Genomic DNA, 19,916 nt, shown 5'->3' with positions numbered 1-19,916 from the left:
GGTGCCTATAGAATTGTACACCTGACATCTATAGAATCTTATTCACCAAGGTCACTCAATAAATCCCATTTTTTTAAAAAGAGTGTCTTTGTGTGGATTTTCACAGAGGAAATAGGACTGTATCTGGGAGATGGGGTGAGGGAGGCATGAGACAGAGACCATTTCCCCCCGTTCTGTGAAATGCTGTGCACGTGGGGGCGATGTGGGCTGGGTTTGTCTTCGTGATGTGCTCTACTTTCTACTCTGTCCCTCGTTCTCAATGCCGTCTTCAACTTCTATTTTATACAGGTCCAGGTACCCCCAAAATGTCTTCTGCTACTCACTTCAGCCCAACAGAACAATCAGTCACTAGAAGTCGCCCTGGCACAGGACAAGAGCAAACAGGTTTGTTCCTATTTTTAAATAGTCACCCTGGAGTTACTGCTATGATGCAATGCCACTGCATGGGATCTGTCACTGCTAGGAAACGGTGACAAAGTCTAAGAAACAGAAGCTGGTAAGTAGACACAGTCCCTGTGCTTCCGAGTAATTCTCACTTCTGAACTATCTCACAGAAACGACACTTTAGGTTACAGAAATTCAAGCAAGTTAGCAAAGTACCAAAGGGATGAATGTGACTGTGGAAAGCTGGACCGCAGAGAGGGAGCCCCCAGCGCAGTGGGGAGGGGGGCCTGGGGTGGATCTGGGCGGGGGGGGGGGCGCTCAGATCTCCCAGCTGCTGGCCCCGAGTGCACCTCCTCCACAGGCCTCTGTCCCCTTCATTTTCAAAGGGGGCCCATAATGCTTAGCTCACGGGATTTCTCTGAAGAGGGAGGAGACGTGTGTAAAATTGCTTAGCTCGGAGCCTGACACACCAGAAACACTTAATAACCGAGCACCTTAAACCCAGCTGGGTGCTGAGATAAGGGTGTCAGGCAGCACCCGCTCTCCGGTTATTTCCCAGGGGAGACGATGACTTTACGGGGGCAGTCTGAAAGCAGAAAGGAAGAGGGTCTTCATGAGTGGGATTGCAGCAGGATGCTCCAGACTTAAAATAAAGCTTCACAGAAGAGTGGGAGTGGAGTGGCTATGGGATCCTTTAGCTAATAGAAGCATCGAGACAGTATACTGAGATACATGGAAGTGGCAAATGTTAACAGAGAAGAAAATCAGGCTAAGTGCTCAGAACGAATTATGAAGCTCCAACTAAACAATCAGATTTTCAAAATGATTTCAACGTGAAGTCAACACGGTGGTGTCAAACCAGAAAGCATTTAAGTGCCAACACACACACACACACACAGCACCCCGGACCATGAACCCCACAAATAACAGCTAAGCATGGGGGGCCGTGGTGCTGAGAGTTTTCGGGCATTATCTGATTGGATCCTCATGGGAACCTCAGAGAGACAGGTATTATATCGTCTTCATTTGCTCAAGAGAAGCCTAAAGTGCAAAGAAGTTAAATGACTTGTCCAAGGCCACCCAACCAGTAAGAGGCCGGAACCCCATCCGTTCTGTGCCAGGGCCCCACACACCAATGACCAGAGTCAGCTGTCACGAAGAAAGAAAAGACAAGCCCCAGTTAACCTCCATACATAACTGCTGCAGAATGACCAGACCTAACCGAGTCCTTGACCTTGGGACAGGACAGAGCGCAACCTGCTATTGGTGATCATTAAGTTCCAGAGCATCGCAGGGCGGCTGTAGTGAACGGGCTTCATGCCATCAGATGGCATTTGGAGACACAGAACAAAGACATGCGGAATGTGGGCTGACCAGGGAGAGGCTAATCCTGGTGAAGCATGAAGACTGGAAGTACCGGAAACCTCCGCAGACAGAGAATTTCGTGGGACCATCCACACAGCCGCAGAGGAGACCCAGTAAGGGTCTGGGTCCGGCTGGTGGCCGCGGCCCAGACCTAGAAAACCGCCGGCGGTGCGACCTGTTTCCGGGCCGCGCTGCGTGCAGCCCTGTCGGGCGATGATGGCACGATGTGTCTCCTTTCTGTTCTCCTCTTTACATTTAAATTTTTTTTTTTAATTTTTAAAATTATTTTTACACGTTTTTAAATGTGCTTCTATTTCTTATGGAAATCAACAGGCATTCTTTCGATCTTTTCTCACACCCTGCCCTTTTAGTTCGGGAGACGGTGTCCTGATATCTGCCCCGTGAAATCTTGTTGGGTGGGTGGTGGGAAGTAGGAGGGGGGCTGCTGAGGGTAAGACAGGGTCTCCGAGTTTTACCGGCTGTTGAGACGTGAACAACAGTAGCTCCCTAAACGCAGTGAGGGAAAAGAAACCCACTAAACCATCTCATTGCAAAATGGTGTTTTCTTAGAGATGCTAACTTACACATTCTGACTTGTGTTGACATTTTGTCTTTTTAGGAGCGAGACAACAAATAGAACACCCTTTCTCAGAACCAGGTACGTTAGTGTTGACACGAGCTGACCGTCTTGCCCTTGTGGGTTAGGTGTTGCCAGCTCCCCAGGCCCAGGGAAGTAGGAAGTGTCGATGTTAAAAACGAAAGAGTATGTTATGAACTTGAATCACTCAAAATTGTAAAGGCAGACAAAATACGCTCTTTTTAAAATTAAAATAGGCATTTCTTTTTTTATGTTTTTGCATTCTCACCTGAGGATTGTTTTTCCTTTACATTGATCTCGGAGAAGAAGGAAGAGAGAGAGGGAGAGAAACACCGATGTGGAAACGCTGATGGGCTACCTCCCGTTCACGCCCCGGCTGGGGATAGGGCTGCAGCCTTTTGCTGTGCGGGGGGACCACACTCCAACCCACTGAGCTCCCCAGCCAAGGCTCTTATTTTCCTGAACACTTTGCAATACATAACTTCACAATAATTTTTCTTTTAGGTTAAATGATTTGTTTGGCTTTCTAACTAACATGGTTACTAGAGAAAAATCTCTTAAGAGTTTATAAAACAATTGAACTTCTCTCGTCCCTCCTGTGAAGAAAGCAAAGAGTTTAACATCATCTCATTAACTGGCCCCGTATCAAGAATAAACACAGGCCATTCAGGTCCCAGTCCCGATCCACTCGGGGCCCTAAGGGAGCCTGCCTGTTGGACTTTGGGGCTGTCTGCCAAACCCTCTCTAACTGGGCACTGTGGCTTCCCACCTTCAGGGCTGCCATAGCTCTGGCTTCAGCCGGGAATGTGCTTGTTTACTGTTCTGCATTTCTCAGCCTCCCTTTGCACTTGTCCAGTCTTCACACAAGAAAATGAAAGTGGATTGTGGAACTGAACCACTATCTCACAAATTAAAGCTAAGTGGGCAGGAAGGCTGGGCAATACCAATGAGGGGGAGTTACTTTTATTAATTTTTAATCACTCATGAGACTTTAAAATATAAACTAGCCAAACGAATGAACCATGTGACCTGTATATTTTGCCTTCCATGTGCTTCATTTGGAGCCACTACAAACACAAGGTCCAACAAAATAACGCCCCTTTTGAATACAAAATCTTTTATTACAAAATCGAAAGTATGTCATTCTATAACATAACAGTATCACACTCAAGCACACCATGGGACACTTTGTGTTCAAAATAAAACCACAAATTATTACACCCATATTATTTATCACCCTAACAACCACACTCACGCAGGTGTTACCTCTGCCGGACCCTGTGTACAGCGTGCGAGAGCATTGCTGACGTAAACTTTGTTTCCAAGTAAACCAGGTAAAAGATATGAACACATATTTTTAGTGACTGTGTTATGAACTATGCATAAGGATAATATAGAAGGAACAGAACCTTAGAATATAGGTGCCTTGAATTGCCTCTCACGAGTTGTCTCACCCAGGGTGAGTAACTTAAGCTCACTAGACTTCTCTTCCTCATTCGTAAACTGCTTTTTCCCTTGGACACTTCTGATCCTGATTCTATGATGTACACAGTACCCCTCTCTACGTCGAGACGTCATTTTCCCTCGTCACTTTGCAACTATGAAATGTTCTATGGTTCTTCCCATACTGGGGTGGCTTGCCCTCGTGGCTGCTAGCCTTGTGCATCCTTGACGCCTGGGAGACCCCGCAAAGAATGCTGGGTCTGAGCCGGAGCCCTTGGGTCGTGCTTCTGCCAGATGTGTGACCATGAACAAAGGACTTGACTATTCAAAGGTTCCGTTTCTCGCACGGTTCCTATGAAAACCCTAACTTTTGAAAAGATAAAATACGCGTAAGAGTATGTTTGTGCTCTTTCTATAAGAAGGCCCTATAAGGCCTGCGTGATGTGACCCTGATTTCACCCGTCCTGTTTTTCAGCTGGTGGGTGCCAACCTATGTCGCACGTTGTCACTGTCTGCTCTTTCTCTCCCCCTGCAGTGATCATAATCATTATCTTTGGGGTGATGGGTGGTATCGTCGCAGTCATAGTGCTTTCTGCTTACGGCATCGGCAAACTGCGTATGGTGAGCATTCACTTTTTTTGTTGTTTTTTAAAGATTTTATTTTTTTATTTATTTTTAGAGAGGGAAGGGAGGGAGAAAGAGAGAGAGAGAGAGAGAAACATCAATGTGCAGTTGCTGGGGGCCGTGGCCTGCAACCCAGGCATGTGCTCTGACTGGGGATCGAACCTGCAATGCTTTGGCTTGCAGCCTGCCCTCAATCCACTGAGCTACACGAGCCAGGAGCATTCACTTTTTAATTTTGCAGTAAATACTGGTGTAAACATCACTAGGAGGGTTTATTCCTCTGGGTTTGATTAAACAAAGCGGCATAAAAAAATCTTTTTCAACTAGACACAGAACAGGTACTGAATTACTCTGGTAAAAAAATTTTGTTGCATTTGCCCTATAAAGAAAGCCCCCCCAAAAGTCCCCCCTCCTTTTCCGATGAAAGAGCCTCCACAGTTTTTGTCTAACTTGATATAATATATTTTGATGGCTATCGATGAAATAATGACATCTGTAACTGTAGTATTTATCTAATTTGAGTATGAAAATATTTAAAATAACATGGTAGATTTATATGTTTAAAACGTTTGCTTTTTTTCATTCTCATCTTTCCTGAAACAAATTTTTCAGACTTTCACCCACAAACTTTCAGGCATGAGTGAAGTTTTTAATCACTTAAGCTAAGTCCATCTGACACCGCATTTTACCACTTTTTAAAAAACTGTTCATTTTAGCTTTTTTACTATACCACTGAGGCATGACAGGGTCGCTGTCTGAGGTGCCATTCACCTATGGAAGTGACAAATATTGCACAGAAGTACAAGTTCAAGTTTATCTCAAGGTTTATAATATCTTTGAAGGTATAACTAAAACAATACTCTACAAAGTGAATTTTAACCAAAAGGGGACAACTTTAGCCAAAAATGTTTTTCATTGGAGGCCTTTTTCTTGTTAGGGCCTTAGATTTATAAAATTGTGACATTAATATTTTTCTGCTTTTTACTTGTAGAGAAGTCCAGTTGCTGCCCAACCTGAATTCCCACAAAACACAGACGACCCTTTAAGCTCTGTAGAAACCGAAAATCCAGGTCGGTGTAACTGTTCTTATTGCCTACTGCCTTTTGGGAGGGGAAATAAATTAGCGAGTTACCTCTTTCTGATTTGGAAAGGGTGTGTCCAGTTAGGATCCATTTATATTCTATTTCATCAATGCTGCTTCTGTAACACTTTCTTTTAATGTGGACGTTTGTCTGCAGCATAATGAAATTCTCTTAGGCATAAAGCGTCTTTTTTATAAAAACTTAGACAAACACTGCGCGTAAAGCAAAGATGAAGTTGCTCCATGCACTTATTTTCCAAACCGTGAAGTTGTATATAAAGGAGACGCTGCAGTGGGTGTGGTTTAAGATCCCCAGGTAGGGGCCAGACCTGGGCTCTGACCCACACTCCAGCACTCGGAGCCTCCAGCCAGCTACTCACACGGAGATGACAATGTTAGTCTATGGAGGTGACTCAGCAGGGACGTAATGATAAACCTAATAGAGCTTCCCGAGGGTGAAATGAGCTACAAGTAAAGCACCTAGAACAGCTTTTGACCACAGTAGGTGCTGCGGCCTGTTACCTACTGTCTAGTGCACAGGCTCCGGTCCCAAATAACCTCCTCTGAGCAACGGGCCAGTCTTCTGGGCTCCTGTTTTCGTTTTCACTCCCTGCTGCTAAGTAAATACGCCTCACGTGGAGAACTCTGGCTGTATTCTGTTCATCTAGAACAGTATTGCCCCATGCAATGTTTCCCCCCAAAAAGTATTTACTGCCAGCCTTGAAAAGTGGGAGATTTTACATTGAAAAAACCATCCAGATGTTGGTATCCCTTACATTAAAAAAAAAAAAAAAAAAAAAAGATGTAAACTTGAACTATGCTGGAGCCTCCCTACCAGCACCAGAGTAATTCACAGGAGCTGAAAAGTACCAAAAGCGTATAGAACAGATTTCCTAAGAAATTCCGTATCTTTACACATAACTCTAGTAAAGTTAGTCCAAAAGCAAATTCCTTTCATTTCCTAACAATTATATGTAAGACCAACACTGTAAGAATATAAAATTCTGAAATGTATTTTATGCATTAATTTCCTGTTGTATTTAAATATAATTATGCCTCATACTATTGTTTCCTATTTTTTCTCTGTAGTCCTTCCACAGAACAATAATGAATGATACATTGCTCACCAAGCCAAATTTTGGAAGAACTAGAAGACAAGAAACTTCAGTCAAGTGAAAAATTCACGTGTAAATTGAACACGCTAAGAAATTGTAGACACCCTTAGATTGTTGAATTTCAGGATGAAAATTTCATCCTAGTGAGTCCAGTGACTCGGTAATGGAAAACGCCTCTACTCATTAATATCTCGAAAGGAAGAACAAGTCTTTTCTTTCATGCCCGCTTTTGTGTGTTAGCTTAATGTTTCCAGGTCATGGACTCGGAGTTCTGATCCAAAGGCTTGTAATTCATAGATGAAATCTAAACTCTCTTCTCATCCTAAACTTCTGAGTCTATTTTTCATTTCTTTAAACAAATTAAATCCTATCATTTCCTTCATTCCTGAATAAATAAGATAAGGTGATCTTATCACACTAGTGATCACACTAGTGATGATGATATTTTTTAGTCACAATAATAAAGTGTGTTATTGGAAATGCTTTGCATACATGCATGCATGCATACATACATGTAAATACCATTTGTACCTGTGCATAGACACAGGTACAGGCACAGAGGTATAAAATGACACTCACACTCATCCTTTCATGCATAAATCAATACAAAAGTTTTTCCCATTAGAAAAAAGTGAAACATTCCATATGTATAAGTGGCTCATTTAAGTGCGTCTGACATTACGGCATCTTGTCCTCCGGGCCACTGGCTAATGCACCCATTGTGTTCCCCTGGGAGAGTAATTCAGGTAAATGGTCAGAGAACCCTGAGGAACAGAAAGAAGGATGTTTCCTCACCAATAACTCTGGAAATGCAACCAGAGGTGCGTACTGGACATGCGGGTGAATATTTTAACAGGTCACCATTATATTGTTTTCTAATGTTCTCAGTTAAATGCTTTCATCTGTCCAGTCCGAGATTTCCTCACTAATAGAGCTTTGGAAATTGGTTTGAATGCTCTAAAAGAAATTTCTAGCTGTGAGACGAAGGCTTTGTGCCCCGCCGCTGTCACTCACCGGTAGTGAAACGTAAAAGGCAGTACAAAACCAAAGACGTGCCTCCCTGTGGTACCCTCTCTTCTCATGGATAAAAATCCCCACGGCTTTCCCTTGTCGGATGAAAATTAAGTGAATAATATTGTGTACTCATCTGGGCCTGGCAACTTAAATGTATTTTTTAATGAATTAAAAAAGCCTGAATCTTCACCCACTTGTCTGTTCCGAGAGTGTGTTTATACCATGCGGGCTGTGTAAAATAAAGGCTACCCACAACACACAGCTGCCGGTGTGTATCTTCAAGGCAGTCTTACCAGCACGATCGGGTGAATGTCATCACACGGATGACCCGAGCGCCAAGACAACGCGCTTTTGAAAACGTACTTTTTTTCAATGAAGATAAAATGTTGAGCCCAGAGAAAACGGGAGACTGACCTTGTCGCTGAAGCCATTTACAGCGGAAGCCGAGGGAGGAGAGTGACCGCACCCTCGGAGCCGGAGCCGGACAAGGCCAGAGCTGCTGTGACACCCCTGGACCTCTTCCCATTAGCTCCCCTGTATTTCCGTCTGTGGACTTTTCACAGTTGGACGTACAGTTTGTGGGAAGAAATGACCTTTCCTCTCTTCATATTTTTTAAGCTAAACCAGCATAAGATGATGGTAAAGAAATCCAACCCGTGAAGCCGGCAGGATCCCGAGCCTGGTTCTTGCTGAATTTCTTAAAATTTGGGACTGGAGTCGGGGTAGGAGTGAAGTTGATTAGAAAAGTCTTATTCTTCGGGCCTGGGCATTTGCTTGTGTAGGTGTGAGCAAAAGGTCTAAATTAGGGAGATGATTACAGAAGAAAGGTGAGACCCCAGGAAGGGAAGCTACTGGAAGCCAAGGAATGGCAGAGGAAAGGGGTGTTTTAGTGATACTAACATATAGGAATTGAGTAAGAGCCTTCTTTATTCTAAGCATTTATCTTAACAAATGTAGCAAACTTCTCATACAAAACTCCTAAGAGCCAAGTCATTTAAGCAAAGACCAACACAAAATCCTGCCCGCCACCACGCACATGCCTGCACCGTGTGTACTGGCCAGCAGTGCCCGGACAGCAGGAGGGGCTACCCAGCTTTTGACGGAGAAGCAGGAACCAGCTCCATGGAATACATTTTAAAGAACCCAGGAGACATAATGGAAGTTATTTTTCCTTGCAGCCTATGAGTCTTGTTGACTTACCATAAAACCATTACACTGTTAGAACTATCGATGGAGCAAACTCATCTCTTAATGAAAATAGGTAAGGCGTCCCCACAGTGCAGGGCAGGCTCAAGGGAGGCACGAAAGAACAACATAAGAAGGCTCAGGCCTCCCAAACCTCCCGTCTCCCCTGGCCCCGCATGACTCTGGGTACTTGTCACAATCCTCAGCCTTGACAGAGCCCGCAAGCTAGAGGAGACAAAAGCAAAAGCAAAAAAGCATGTCAAAGAGTCACGTGCCACGACTTTGAGGCAAGGAAGCACAGTGAGATAAAGATCAGCTGGAACTCTATTTGACTTTTCTGTTTTGGGAAGAAGAACCTTCCGAAGCGCAACACCAAGTGCACGGAGAACAATGAGCACTTCTGCACCCTGGGCAGGAGCCTTCCCAGTTCTGGCCCGACCGACCCTCTCATCGCCATGAACCAATGGCTGATGTGTTTCTGCGGAACTCCTCGAACCTCGAAGTTCCCCAAGCCTGTACCCCATGTGGTTACTACTAGTCCTCAGAATTGCCATGAGATGAAACTCAATATTATCTGATTTACAGTATGTTGGGAAGTGCCCTGCCTGGTTTCAGGAGCTGTAACTCCCCCATGGCTTCGGACGACAAGCCACTAAGGAGACAAAGCTTATCTCCCTGGCATGGGCGCTGCTTCTCTTCCTTTTACTTCATCCTGCCTGGCCCCCAATGCATGATCAGTTAGCCAATGATGGGTAAGATTCCCCAAGGGGGGAACGATCTAAGACAGGCACGATCACAGGGGCCCCCAGGGAAGGGCTTGGGAGGCTATAGCAAAAGGGGGTGATGGACCCTCACCCCTCAGCTTTGACATAGCCTGAGTCCTCATACTGTCTGCGAGAAGTCTCCTAATCTCTTAGCTGCCTTACTCCCCCTGCCTGATTTAAGCCTGAAACAATGACAGAGGTGGGTGCGGCCCTGTGCTGGAAAGGGCAGGTTCCCTTGGGTGATCAGGCCTAAGAAAGAATATGTAAAATCCTGTGAAACCTGCTTTGCTAAGAGTGCTCTCAATTAAATGATAAGGGTCTGAGCAGGAAATGAGTTTGTTTCCCAAGGTTTTATAGCCCTTTAGCTAACACCCCCTGACTCAGAATTAGCCCTTGAAGTTCTTTGTATGTTATCTATTGTTTGAGCCTTAATGCCTGACAACGATTAATGAGCTTTACCTGTATTCCTGTGCAAACTGAATCCAATAAAAACCTGTCAAGACAAGGGTTGGGGCACTTTCCTCTTGAGAGAGTTGCCAGGCCACTCCAAGGTGCCCTCCCCTTGAGAGAGTGGCTGTGCCATCCCTTTTTCCTCCACAGGACTCGGTAGTCCGTGTGAATATGTCTCATCTCATCCATGACGCCTCAGACACCGAGGGCCGGTGTCTGCGTCTACAATACAGTAGAAGCAGCAGCAACGAGGGCGCCACCACTGGTCTCGTGACCTTCTGTGTCCATGTATTGGCAAGGGAAAGCCTAAGTCACACCGGAATGCCACTTCTGGTAGCACACGTTGACAGTCTCCTGCTTCTTTAGGATAAGCCACCTCTTCATTAAGAAATAAAACCTTCAGAGGGCGATGCCATTACTGTTTTAATGACTTGTGTAGTAGTTCATAATCTTATCAGGAAATTCTAGGAAAACTCTATATTCGGCCTCTGATATATTGGCTGCTCTTAATGGAATCTGGAAAACGTCTCCTTTAGGTCTTTGATTTTTTTCTTTCTTTGGAAAAATTTGGAAGCACAGGTTTGCATGAAAGAAAGAAAAGAAAGAGGGAAAGGGAGAGAAAGAAAAGGGAGGGAGGGAGGGAGGGAGGGAGGGAGGGAGGGAGGGAGGGTTAAATGCCAAACTCAGGAACACTCTTTAGCTGGTCTGACTTTTCCCTTCTGGTCACCATGACACCAGACTTACATGTTCCCTTCCGGGTCAATGCAATGACCTATGGCTGTGTAATAGTGGTCCCGTTTGGGATTCAGCTGACTCTTCCACTTGCAACACTGAGAAAGTGTTGGTATCACAGGAGCAGAGGGCTATGTCCCCAAGTACAACCCAGGATGTAAGAAATGTGGCTGCCTGGCTCATTCACCCTCCCTGACCTACAGGTTCCAAGCCCTGGTGTGTGACTCTTGGTCTTCTCATTACCCATGTGCTCTAGGGTGAGTGGTGCACACAGTGCCTTAGGGAGAGACAGGGAGGGACAAACAGGCAGTATTACTGCTACCAGCAGACTAGGTGGCTGGTCAATGATACATGTTGAGGCCAGTTTCATGAAATTTATTGAATGGTAATTCTTGAAATAAAAGTTTATGCTTTAGTCCCAAAGAAACTGATTACTACTTTTTAATAATACCAGGGCTTAAAAGCTGATACTTACCATCTTACATCTTCCAGGATAGGGCACAGCCAGAGACTCGAGTTAGAAAAATTGGCAATGTGGACGTTGATGCTGTCGGCCACAGACTGCAAAGAGGCACTTCCTCCAGTGACCCACCCAGCCAGGGTTGGGTGGTCTCAGCGGTCCTCTGCTGCCCTCAAGTCACATTTTAACAATAGCCCCTAACTTCCCCGCCTCATACCACTTCTCATACCTTGTAAACTTCCTCAAGGCAGTTTTTCTTCTAAAGCAGCAACTGGGATAAAGTGTGAAGCCATACAATTCATACATCAAGAGAGAATGCAGAGTGTTTGGGAAAAGAGAGGGGTGGGGTGGTGCCCACACTCTCCTTGTCTGGGGGCCAAACCTTAAAATGCAGAAGAGCCAACCAGCCCTGAATTCCTGACTCCATCTCGACATAGGTGCTGATAAAAACGGGGCTGCTGATATTCAACACGTCACCCTGAAACATTCTAGAATGCCGTCTTCATGACAGACTTGTTCCCAGGTGGCAAGGCTCAGGAGCAAACAGGACTAACGAGGAACTATAGGTCTGGATCTTCGAAGCAGCCCCACACTGATTCTGGGGGGAGGAGGTGCACTTGGTGTGGTGTTCCTGAGCCCTATCGTATTACCGACTTCCCTTCTCCTCAGACTTCCCCACGCACTGGGGCCAACAGCCCCGCCAGGATAGACAGCAGGGAAAAAGGTCATTGGACGCTGAAATGTATATTTCTGCAAGCCTGCCTCTTTCAAAAAGCCAGGTCTTTCCATCTTTTCACAGAAGCCCGCTTTGCCCCCCAACTTATAAAAGCAGCCACGAGGGCCAGCCCCCCAGCCAGATGGGGGAGCCCCTTCCTTTTCTCTGTGCTGCCCGCCTTGTGCTCCAGCATAAGCCTAATGAACTCTGGAAGTTTCTCTGGGATTCTTCTTCTTGATTTCTGTCTTGGGGAAGCCAACAACCCTGTTGGTGGCATTGTGACTTAAACGCTGCTACAGCAGGTCTTCCAATGATGTCTGTTGTAACGTTGTTGGGACACTTTAGGGACTTTTTATCCATTAGCCTATGATAAAGTGGGTTTCATTGTAAGACGCAGAAGCTATCTACAACGTTAGTGAGGCCTTAAAAATTTACCAGAGTAGGCCCTGGTAAGCTATCTCCACATCCACAGTTCAAGATATAAACATTTTCTCTGAAATACTGAATAATCTTCATCTACGCTAAAAAAAATAATTTAAAAAATCCATGTTACCCTGAGGTCACGTTAACCTGAACGTATGTTCCATGGCTATTGTTTTGCTTTGGCAAAATGCTTTAAAACACTCCTTTTCACTGCCCCCTCTTTTTTTGTGCATATAAATCATGAGGACCTTACTGAAATGCAGATTCTAACTCAGCAGATCAGCTTGAGGCCTTGGACTCTGCATTTCTGAACAAGCTCCCAGGTGGTTTTAGAGCTCATAGCTGAAGGCCCAGAGCCGACAGCTTTCCAACTATTAGGTCGGACTCAGGGTAACATGTTTCTTGGGTGAAACCCGCAGCGCCAGTGAGGCCTGAGACTGCAAAGGAGGTGGTTTCAGAGAGTGTGAGAGGCGCGTGTGCACGGCAGGGGGCATCAGAATGCGGCGGCTGCTGTTTCACCAGTGATGGGGGACTGCCTGACCTTGAGCAGGTTCTCAACCTTGGCTGCATGAACCTGAACGTGGGACCAGACGCTGTCTTGAACACAGATCCGTTGAAGTAGGTTACACCACTATTTTTTTTTTTAAGGCGTTGCTCCTTGCTTTAATAGTATGGTAAGAATGTGCTCCAGGCCTGGAGCAAGTGCAGTATTTGGCACTTGATTCCCCTTCCTCCTGCTTCTTCAACTTGAGAGGGCCCACTGCATCCACTCCCCCACAGAAACACTCAGCAGGAAATGGTGTCAAGCGTTAAGAGGCTGCACGTCTTCTCAGAAATGAGATTTCTAAATGTTCCCAAAAATGTTGCTACGCCTGAACCCTCCCAACTAAGGACATGTTTGCAAAGCATAGTTAACATTGTCAAGACTATATAAACACGATGTTATAAAGCGTGTTTTTTCTCAAAGATTTTATTTGAGAGGAAGGGAGGGAGAGAAACATGGATCAGTTGCTTCCTGCATGGTCCTCAACTGGGGACGACCTGGCTCCCAACCCAGGATGTGCCCTGACTGGGATTCGAACCAGCAGCCTTTCAGTTCATAGGCACTCAACCTACTGAGCCACATCAGCCAGGGCGTGTGATTCTATTTGAGAAACATATTTGAAAGCTACCTATAAATTGGTAGTCTAACTGGTAAAAGTGTTCAATACTAAAATACTGACCAGTTTACTTTTTTGATATGCTGTTTCTCGCACACTTAAGATACTCTCCTTTAAGGAAAACAACATCTCGGGGCCCATATAAATGCAACGACCCTAAATCAGGACTGTTTCATTCAGATTAAGTAACATAACTTGAACGCGTTCTAAGCAGCCTATGCTAGCACTGCTATTAAATCAGGCACACTCCCCTGACCAGTGGTTCGGTTGGAGAGGCACCGTTCGGCAAAACGCAGGTCACCACCAGTTTGACTCTGGGTCAGGGCACAGGCCAGGGTTTCGAGCTCAGTCCTCCAAAGTGCATACAAGACAGCAGATTGATGTTTCTCTCTCACACGGATGTTTCTCTCCCTTCCTTTCCCTCTAAAAGTAAATTAAAAAAAAAAAAACCCTTAAACATCAGGCACATTTTGTCTACTGTATGTCAAGTACCCTAAATTTAAAAGTTTGCGATTGGACAAATCCTATCTTTCAAGATTTTATTAGTATTTAAAATACTCAGGTTTAAAGTAATGATTACATTGTAACATTTTTATCTGGATCTGAATAGAACATAATCTTCCTAACAATACATAGCGCCTTTTCAACGATTGAACAGAGTGTCCGGATCACAGGCTGCCGCGACCCCGCTCGCCTAGGTCAACACCCAGCCTCTGCCCTCTGCCAGGTCGGCTTTGGGCACCATTCTACGTGTAAAGCTTCTTCCTCAGTGGAAATCGAGAACCTAGAAACCTACTTAAAACAAATGGTCTGAGCCATTTTTCCTTCAATGGTATAAAACATGGTTTCCCTTTACTATGGATGAACATGCAGTATCAATAGCTTGAGTGATTTGTTAAACACCAGCCTCACAAGCTGGCTAAACTGAACCGCTAAATTTGAATAGTTTCCCGTTGTTTCTTTTATGTTTGAGTCCCCGCGCCCACAGGAGCGTGGCCCTGCACTTGATTCACTCTGCATGTCCACTGCCCACCTCCTCCCACTCCGTCCCTCCTCACAGCTGTAGACTGCTTCTCTTCCTTTGGAAAACATCACTTGTGAGACCCCTGTCACATTTCCTTCAGGCTTATATTTTTCTAATTATTTCCTCCAAATTGAGGCTACGACCCTTGATAGGTCCTTTCATGAAGAAAAGTAAGCTTCCTCAAATTCTGCATACATTAGATTCGCAACAGCTATTTTAAGAATTCAGGACACTATAGAAATCATTTTGGGGAGGTATAAAATAAATTCAAATTACTCTACAACTTGCCATAAGCACTCTTTTGTTTGAAATTGATAGCAATCCCACATTTTGAAAAAGCAAGCATTAGTAGTAGTATTACTATATAAATCAGCATTATAAGTAAATCTTACATATGTATGGGCAGATGAAGACAACTGATAGAACTGTTAAAGGAAGAAGTCTAATTAAGGGAAAAGAATGTCCTAGGGAAAAGAGAATGTCCTAAGGAAATATGTGAATCAGGATCAAATGAGAAAAGAAATATAAAGAAGTGGAAAGAAAAGACCACTGGAGGATTACAAAAGTTATATTTATTCACGACGCTACATTCATTGCATTCCCTTAGAAAAATGGAGAGCTGTCCCTGTCCCCGCCTGCACATACAAAACTGTACACAGACGACGTGCGGCGCGCCCCGCGGCCTCCGGCACGGCGGCGCCCGGCCCCCACACGGGTGGTCCCGCGGCAGGGCCCCTGTGGGTCAAGGCTGTCCATAAAAAATTAAAAACCGGAACTACAGTCTGTCTTTCTGCTCACATGTAGAAATTATTTTAAAATATAATAAAATAAATTTTCAATTCTTTTAAAACTCAAAAAAGGGAAACTGGAAGGGATACACTTTGTTACCCATGTTTCAATTTAATAGCATGACATTCACCTCTTATTCTGACTGGGAAAAAAATCAACTTAGTTTTGACATTATCGAAGTTGTGGCCGCTTTAGAAGGTACTCTGTCAAAAATCTTACCAAACAATTAAAAAAAATAATACTCCTCTTATAAAATGGTACATAACACCTTAAGGAACCAGAAGATACTAATGTCTTTGGCTATACAACTAAAAGGCCATTTTCCCAACAGAATAGGGCACATTCACCTCACAACCAACGACAGAAACAGAAAGTGTAACAGAAATATGCATAGATTATAATGATAGTTTTCTTGCCTTCCCCCTCATTCTAGCCATATAATAAGCGAGGAGAATGTAGCTTACATAATCTTTCCAGATGAGACTCCACAGCACTACAGAGGTGACACCCAAATTTCGGCAAAGGCAAAGTGAATTAAAACAATTACACAACCAAGTGAAAACTGAAGGGACAAATGTCATTTGCAATGTTTTTTGTTTGCTTTTTTTTTAAGCCTTATGAGTGTAGAAATTATAGCTTATAAACGAAAAATCACAATCTTCACATATGGAACTATAATAGAAAAATAAATCAAATGAAACATTTATTAATAAATGAAGCCTATTTTATTATTTCAAGTGTTAATGATAAAAAAAATTTCAGCACAGCTGTTGCATTTAAAAAAGTGAAACTACATACTAAGTTTCTAGCTCAGTAAACGGATGGACCTGATGTCTCTGAATGACACGACAATTGAGCATTGTACAGTACATCTTATGAAGACCCGTAAATTAAAGGACTACTGGTTCAAAGTTAGTGATTATGAAACAAGGTGTATTCATAGTTTCAGCTTCTTTTTTCTTCCCCGGCCATCAGGTGCTCCATCCATCTTACGTTTCTGTGTCTACGAGCAAACAGAAGGGTCACTTCGCGTCACAAGACTGACACGGGCATGAACTACACGGACAGACACACCACAGCCCTCCACTAGCGACACAGTAACAGGCATTGGCTGCTCTTGCCCAGAATAATCTTATCTCCTCATATTATAAAACAATACAAAATGTTAATGCTAATAAAGAAATAACTTGTAATTAGCAGCAGTAAATCAGTGCATCAAATTTATAAAATGCCCTCTTACTAAAAGAAAGCAATAATAAAAAGTATTTTGTAAGGTTTCATAAATATCAGACATTATCCAGAAACATTATCTATTCATGATTTTATAAGCTGTACTAGTAAATAACTTTTAGTAGATAGCTTTTTTACTTTAAAAGTTTTCCTTTTACACTGCTAAGATATCACAAGGACAATAAATCAAGTTCATCGTAAAGCTGTAAAGCCATTGCTTTACTAATGTTTCTTTAAATATTTTAAAATTATAATATTTCTAAATTATAATTCCCCCAAGGTCAAGTGTATACCCTTGGCATTCAGGCGACATTTCTCCATAGATTTTCACAAATCCCCACATTATGAGGGTTTGTAAGACCCCCCACTACCATCATAATGTGATTTTCCCCATGATTTACAAGGGAAGGAGGAAGCCAGGAAGCCTGACTTCAATGATCGCCAAGTAATGTGCACATTCTTAAAGAGAAAAAAAATCATTAAATGCTCACACAGATATTCACGTATCTGTGACTACTTACTGAAGGCTTTGGTCCTCTCTTCTTTTTCTCCGCCTTCTCCTTTTCTTCCAGTTCCATGTTTTCTCTTTCAATCAAGGTAATCAAGGTGTTACACCTCCTCTGCAGCTCCTGAGTTGCAAACAAATTTACACTTTCCAACTGTAAGTTTTTATGACTAGTTTTAATATATAGGATATTATGATAATATAAAATCACACACTCCCAATAGATAAAATTTTAAAAAGCAAAAGGCCGATTTTCATATACAATCCATGTTACAAGGATAAAAAATTTTGTAAATATTTTGATTTCACTAAAGCCATACTACTGTGTAGTTTTCATAAACCTTTCCTTCACTTAATAATTAAAATAGTGAAAATGAACATCTCATAATAAATGCAACACCACTTAGTGATCGTGCTTGAGAACTGTAATTTATATCCGAACTTAAGTAATAGTGTGCATATTTGAGGGTCGAATCAATTAAAACTAACTTTAGCAAGAGGCGTACACGGTATTTCCCTCAAAAGCACTGTCAGTGGGATTACGGTGGACCATGTACCACGTGCACCCTTCCCAATTTTAGAAACACAGCCACGGAGGCCTACGAGGAGCAGCAGTGCCTCGTCTCTCTCCAGGAACCCGTGCGGCCCTAGAAAAGACTCTGCAGTACAGTGAAGCCAAGTAGCAGATAACTCTGAAGCAGACAGGAGTCTATGTGAATCCTTGCTGACTAGCAGCTCCCTTCCTTGCTGAGCCAAGTTGTTCTATTTTTCTTTGACAGTAAGTGGTACGACACAACCCCAGCCAAGTCGCTGGAAATGCCACTTTGTAGAACACGCCGCACCAGGCTGGGAAACACCTGCGGTGCCGCCCCCTCAGCAGCCGCACAGAGGCACAGGCGCCAGAAGGGGTTAGGAAAGGGCCCCACCTCAATCAACTGTTTGTCCTAAGGGGCCATCTGTAGCAGGACATTTCCCAAACTAGGGTTTCAGAAAACAGCAGCCCCTCTGGGAGGGTAGTGAGGAGAAAAAAACCTCATGTGGTCAAACAGGCAAAGACTGCACACTATCCTACATCTTGAAGATCGACAATTTTAAATACACAGAAGGAAACCGTATTACAAACATAATGTTCCAACTTTGTTTATCCCAGGATGCCCCCAACTTACGACTACAGGGCTTTTGGACATTGTCATCATCTTGCAGAACACGCTCAAGTTAAAAGTTAAAGACAGTAAAGATATGTAAGAAAAAGACTGATTTATCAAAGATAAACTTTTCTGAATTTGAATTTAGGTCATTTGAGAAACAGAACTTCCAACAGAAACAGCCAGATACTGAAAACAACAAAACTGAGCGTCAGATCAGCACAAAACAAGGGCTTCACTACATTCAAGGAACCCGGACTCTTCTTACGGGCAGATGTCCCTTACAAACTGAAGTCTGAATGGTGCAGATTTTAAACCACGAGCATCACATTCAGAAGTTTAAACTGATAGTGGCATTCCCTCGTCCTTAGAACTAAGTAACATAAATATCAAAAGCTAGTCCTATCACACAGAGTGAAGTTAAAAGATATGTGACATTAAAGGACAGGACCAATAAACTTAAGTTAGCTATGACAGCAGCTTTTTAACTGAATGTGAACTGTTCTAAGAAGCTGATTCAACTTACGATACTAACAATATTGTGACAAAAGCTTACCCACGATTTTCGCCTAAGAAAGCAGTTGCCCGAGTCAGAGAGTGCTGAAGAGCAACGTACTCTGAGCCGTGCGCCACGTCACACAAGAGGCCTGCGCACTCACCATCGCAGTCCTGGACTTCAGGAACCAGTCAAATCTGAACTGAGGCGAGTTGCGAATGCACTGTCGCAACTCATCGTAAACGTTTTCTTTGTCGAATCCAAGCTTGTGAAGCATACAGATCAGAAAACGATCCTCTTCTTCAGTATAGTTTTTTCCTTTGTTGGTACCATATGATATTCTCAGCTGATGAAAAGGTGCTTTGTACCGCCCAATCTACCAAAAGTCAGATTTCATATTGTATAAAATATAAATCCTATATAATCTGTATTTCAAACTCAGCTTTAGTCAAGTTAGCTCTACCATATTTTATCTCAAATCAGAACTTTCTGTCCATAACACGTCAACTGCATTATATCGCCTTTGTCCTGAAACCGTTTTTGTCTTTATTGCTCTGAAGAGAAACAAGAGACTTCCTGATCCCATGCAGGAGAGAGCTAATTCTAATGCCTCTGACCGACATACATCAACTCTAATACTGAAGTGAATTCTTTGGAGAGAATATCTAGGACATTTGTTTTTCTTTGAAGAAAATTTTAATTTTAAATCATCTGTCCTTTCCTTTTTAAAAGTTTTTTTAACTCTTAAATTCACTGACGGGAGTTATTTTACTAATTGCCATATTTATTAACATGTGAAGTACCTTTGTATCGAGTGCTTTTTTGATGCTAATTCTTCTCTGAATCCTTGCCTCTCCCCTTTCGATCTGCGCCATAATCTTCTCTATGTCCTGGAGCTCGTTGCACCTCTCCCAGAACACAGCTGCGGGACCGTGCAAGTCGGACAGACGCAATGGGTGGAGGAGGGGTAGAGATGCAACTTGTTAGCATAAATGCTCCCATTTTATTTGCTAAGAAATGTTTCCAGTTCTCCCAAACAATAACAGAAAGTAAATAGGTACTTATAATGTCTCAGTTTCCTTAACTGGAAAAAAACTGAGTTAAACTGGATGATTAAGTTAACTTCCAACTCTGCAATTTCCGCTGCTCTGAAATCTAAAGCAGACTCCGCACAGCACCACCACACACGCTCACTTGACAATCCAACTGGCTCA

General features: G+C 43.4%; 2 protein-coding genes across 3 annotated transcripts in view; one reads left to right on the top strand and one right to left on the bottom strand.

The window, feature by feature from the left end:
• The first annotated feature begins 435 nt into the window (after positions 1-435).
• On the top strand, positions 436-7,647 carry GYPA (glycophorin A (MNS blood group)). The gene is made up of 5 exons (XM_036031846.1): positions 436-641; positions 2,369-2,407; positions 4,326-4,411; positions 5,406-5,484; positions 6,585-7,647. Exons 1-5 carry the CDS (start codon positions 608-610, stop codon positions 6,608-6,610), a joined length of 264 nt encoding a protein of 87 aa, XP_035887739.1. The 5' UTR covers positions 436-607; the 3' UTR covers positions 6,611-7,647.
• An 8,012-nt stretch (positions 7,648-15,659) lies between these two features.
• SMARCA5 (SWI/SNF related, matrix associated, actin dependent regulator of chromatin, subfamily a, member 5) overlaps positions 15,660-19,916 on the bottom strand; it is a 34,441-nt gene continuing 30,184 nt past the window's right edge. For both annotated transcript variants that reach the window (XM_028519172.2, XM_036031845.1), the window contains 4 exons: positions 19,506-19,624; positions 18,866-19,078; positions 17,078-17,185; positions 15,660-16,329 (listed from right to left, as the gene is read on the bottom strand). In XM_028519172.2, the coding sequence (XP_028374973.1) occupies positions 16,264-16,329; positions 17,078-17,185; positions 18,866-19,078; positions 19,506-19,624 (506 nt within the window). In that variant the 3' untranslated portion in view covers positions 15,660-16,263. The remainder of the gene's footprint in view (positions 16,330-17,077; positions 17,186-18,865; positions 19,079-19,505; positions 19,625-19,916) is intronic.

The sequence above is a fragment of the Phyllostomus discolor genome, chromosome 8, assembly GCF_004126475.2.
Source record: "Phyllostomus discolor isolate MPI-MPIP mPhyDis1 chromosome 8, mPhyDis1.pri.v3, whole genome shotgun sequence".
NCBI classification, from domain to species: domain Eukaryota; kingdom Metazoa; phylum Chordata; class Mammalia; order Chiroptera; family Phyllostomidae; genus Phyllostomus; species Phyllostomus discolor.
The sequence above is the reverse complement of the archived record's forward strand: the minus strand, read 5'-3'. Positions and strand labels throughout refer to the sequence as shown.

Bases quoted from the DNA above. Each gene is read 5' to 3' on its own strand.
- GYPA (XM_036031846.1), top strand. From the start codon at position 608: ATGAATGTGACTGTGGAAAGCTGGACCGCAGAGA. The intron at 2,408-4,325 runs GTACGTTAGTGT...CTCCCCCTGCAG, and splicing joins ACACCCTTTCTCAGAACCAG to TGATCATAATCATTATCTTT. The intron at 4,412-5,405 runs GTGAGCATTCAC...TTTTACTTGTAG, and splicing joins GCATCGGCAAACTGCGTATG to AGAAGTCCAGTTGCTGCCCA.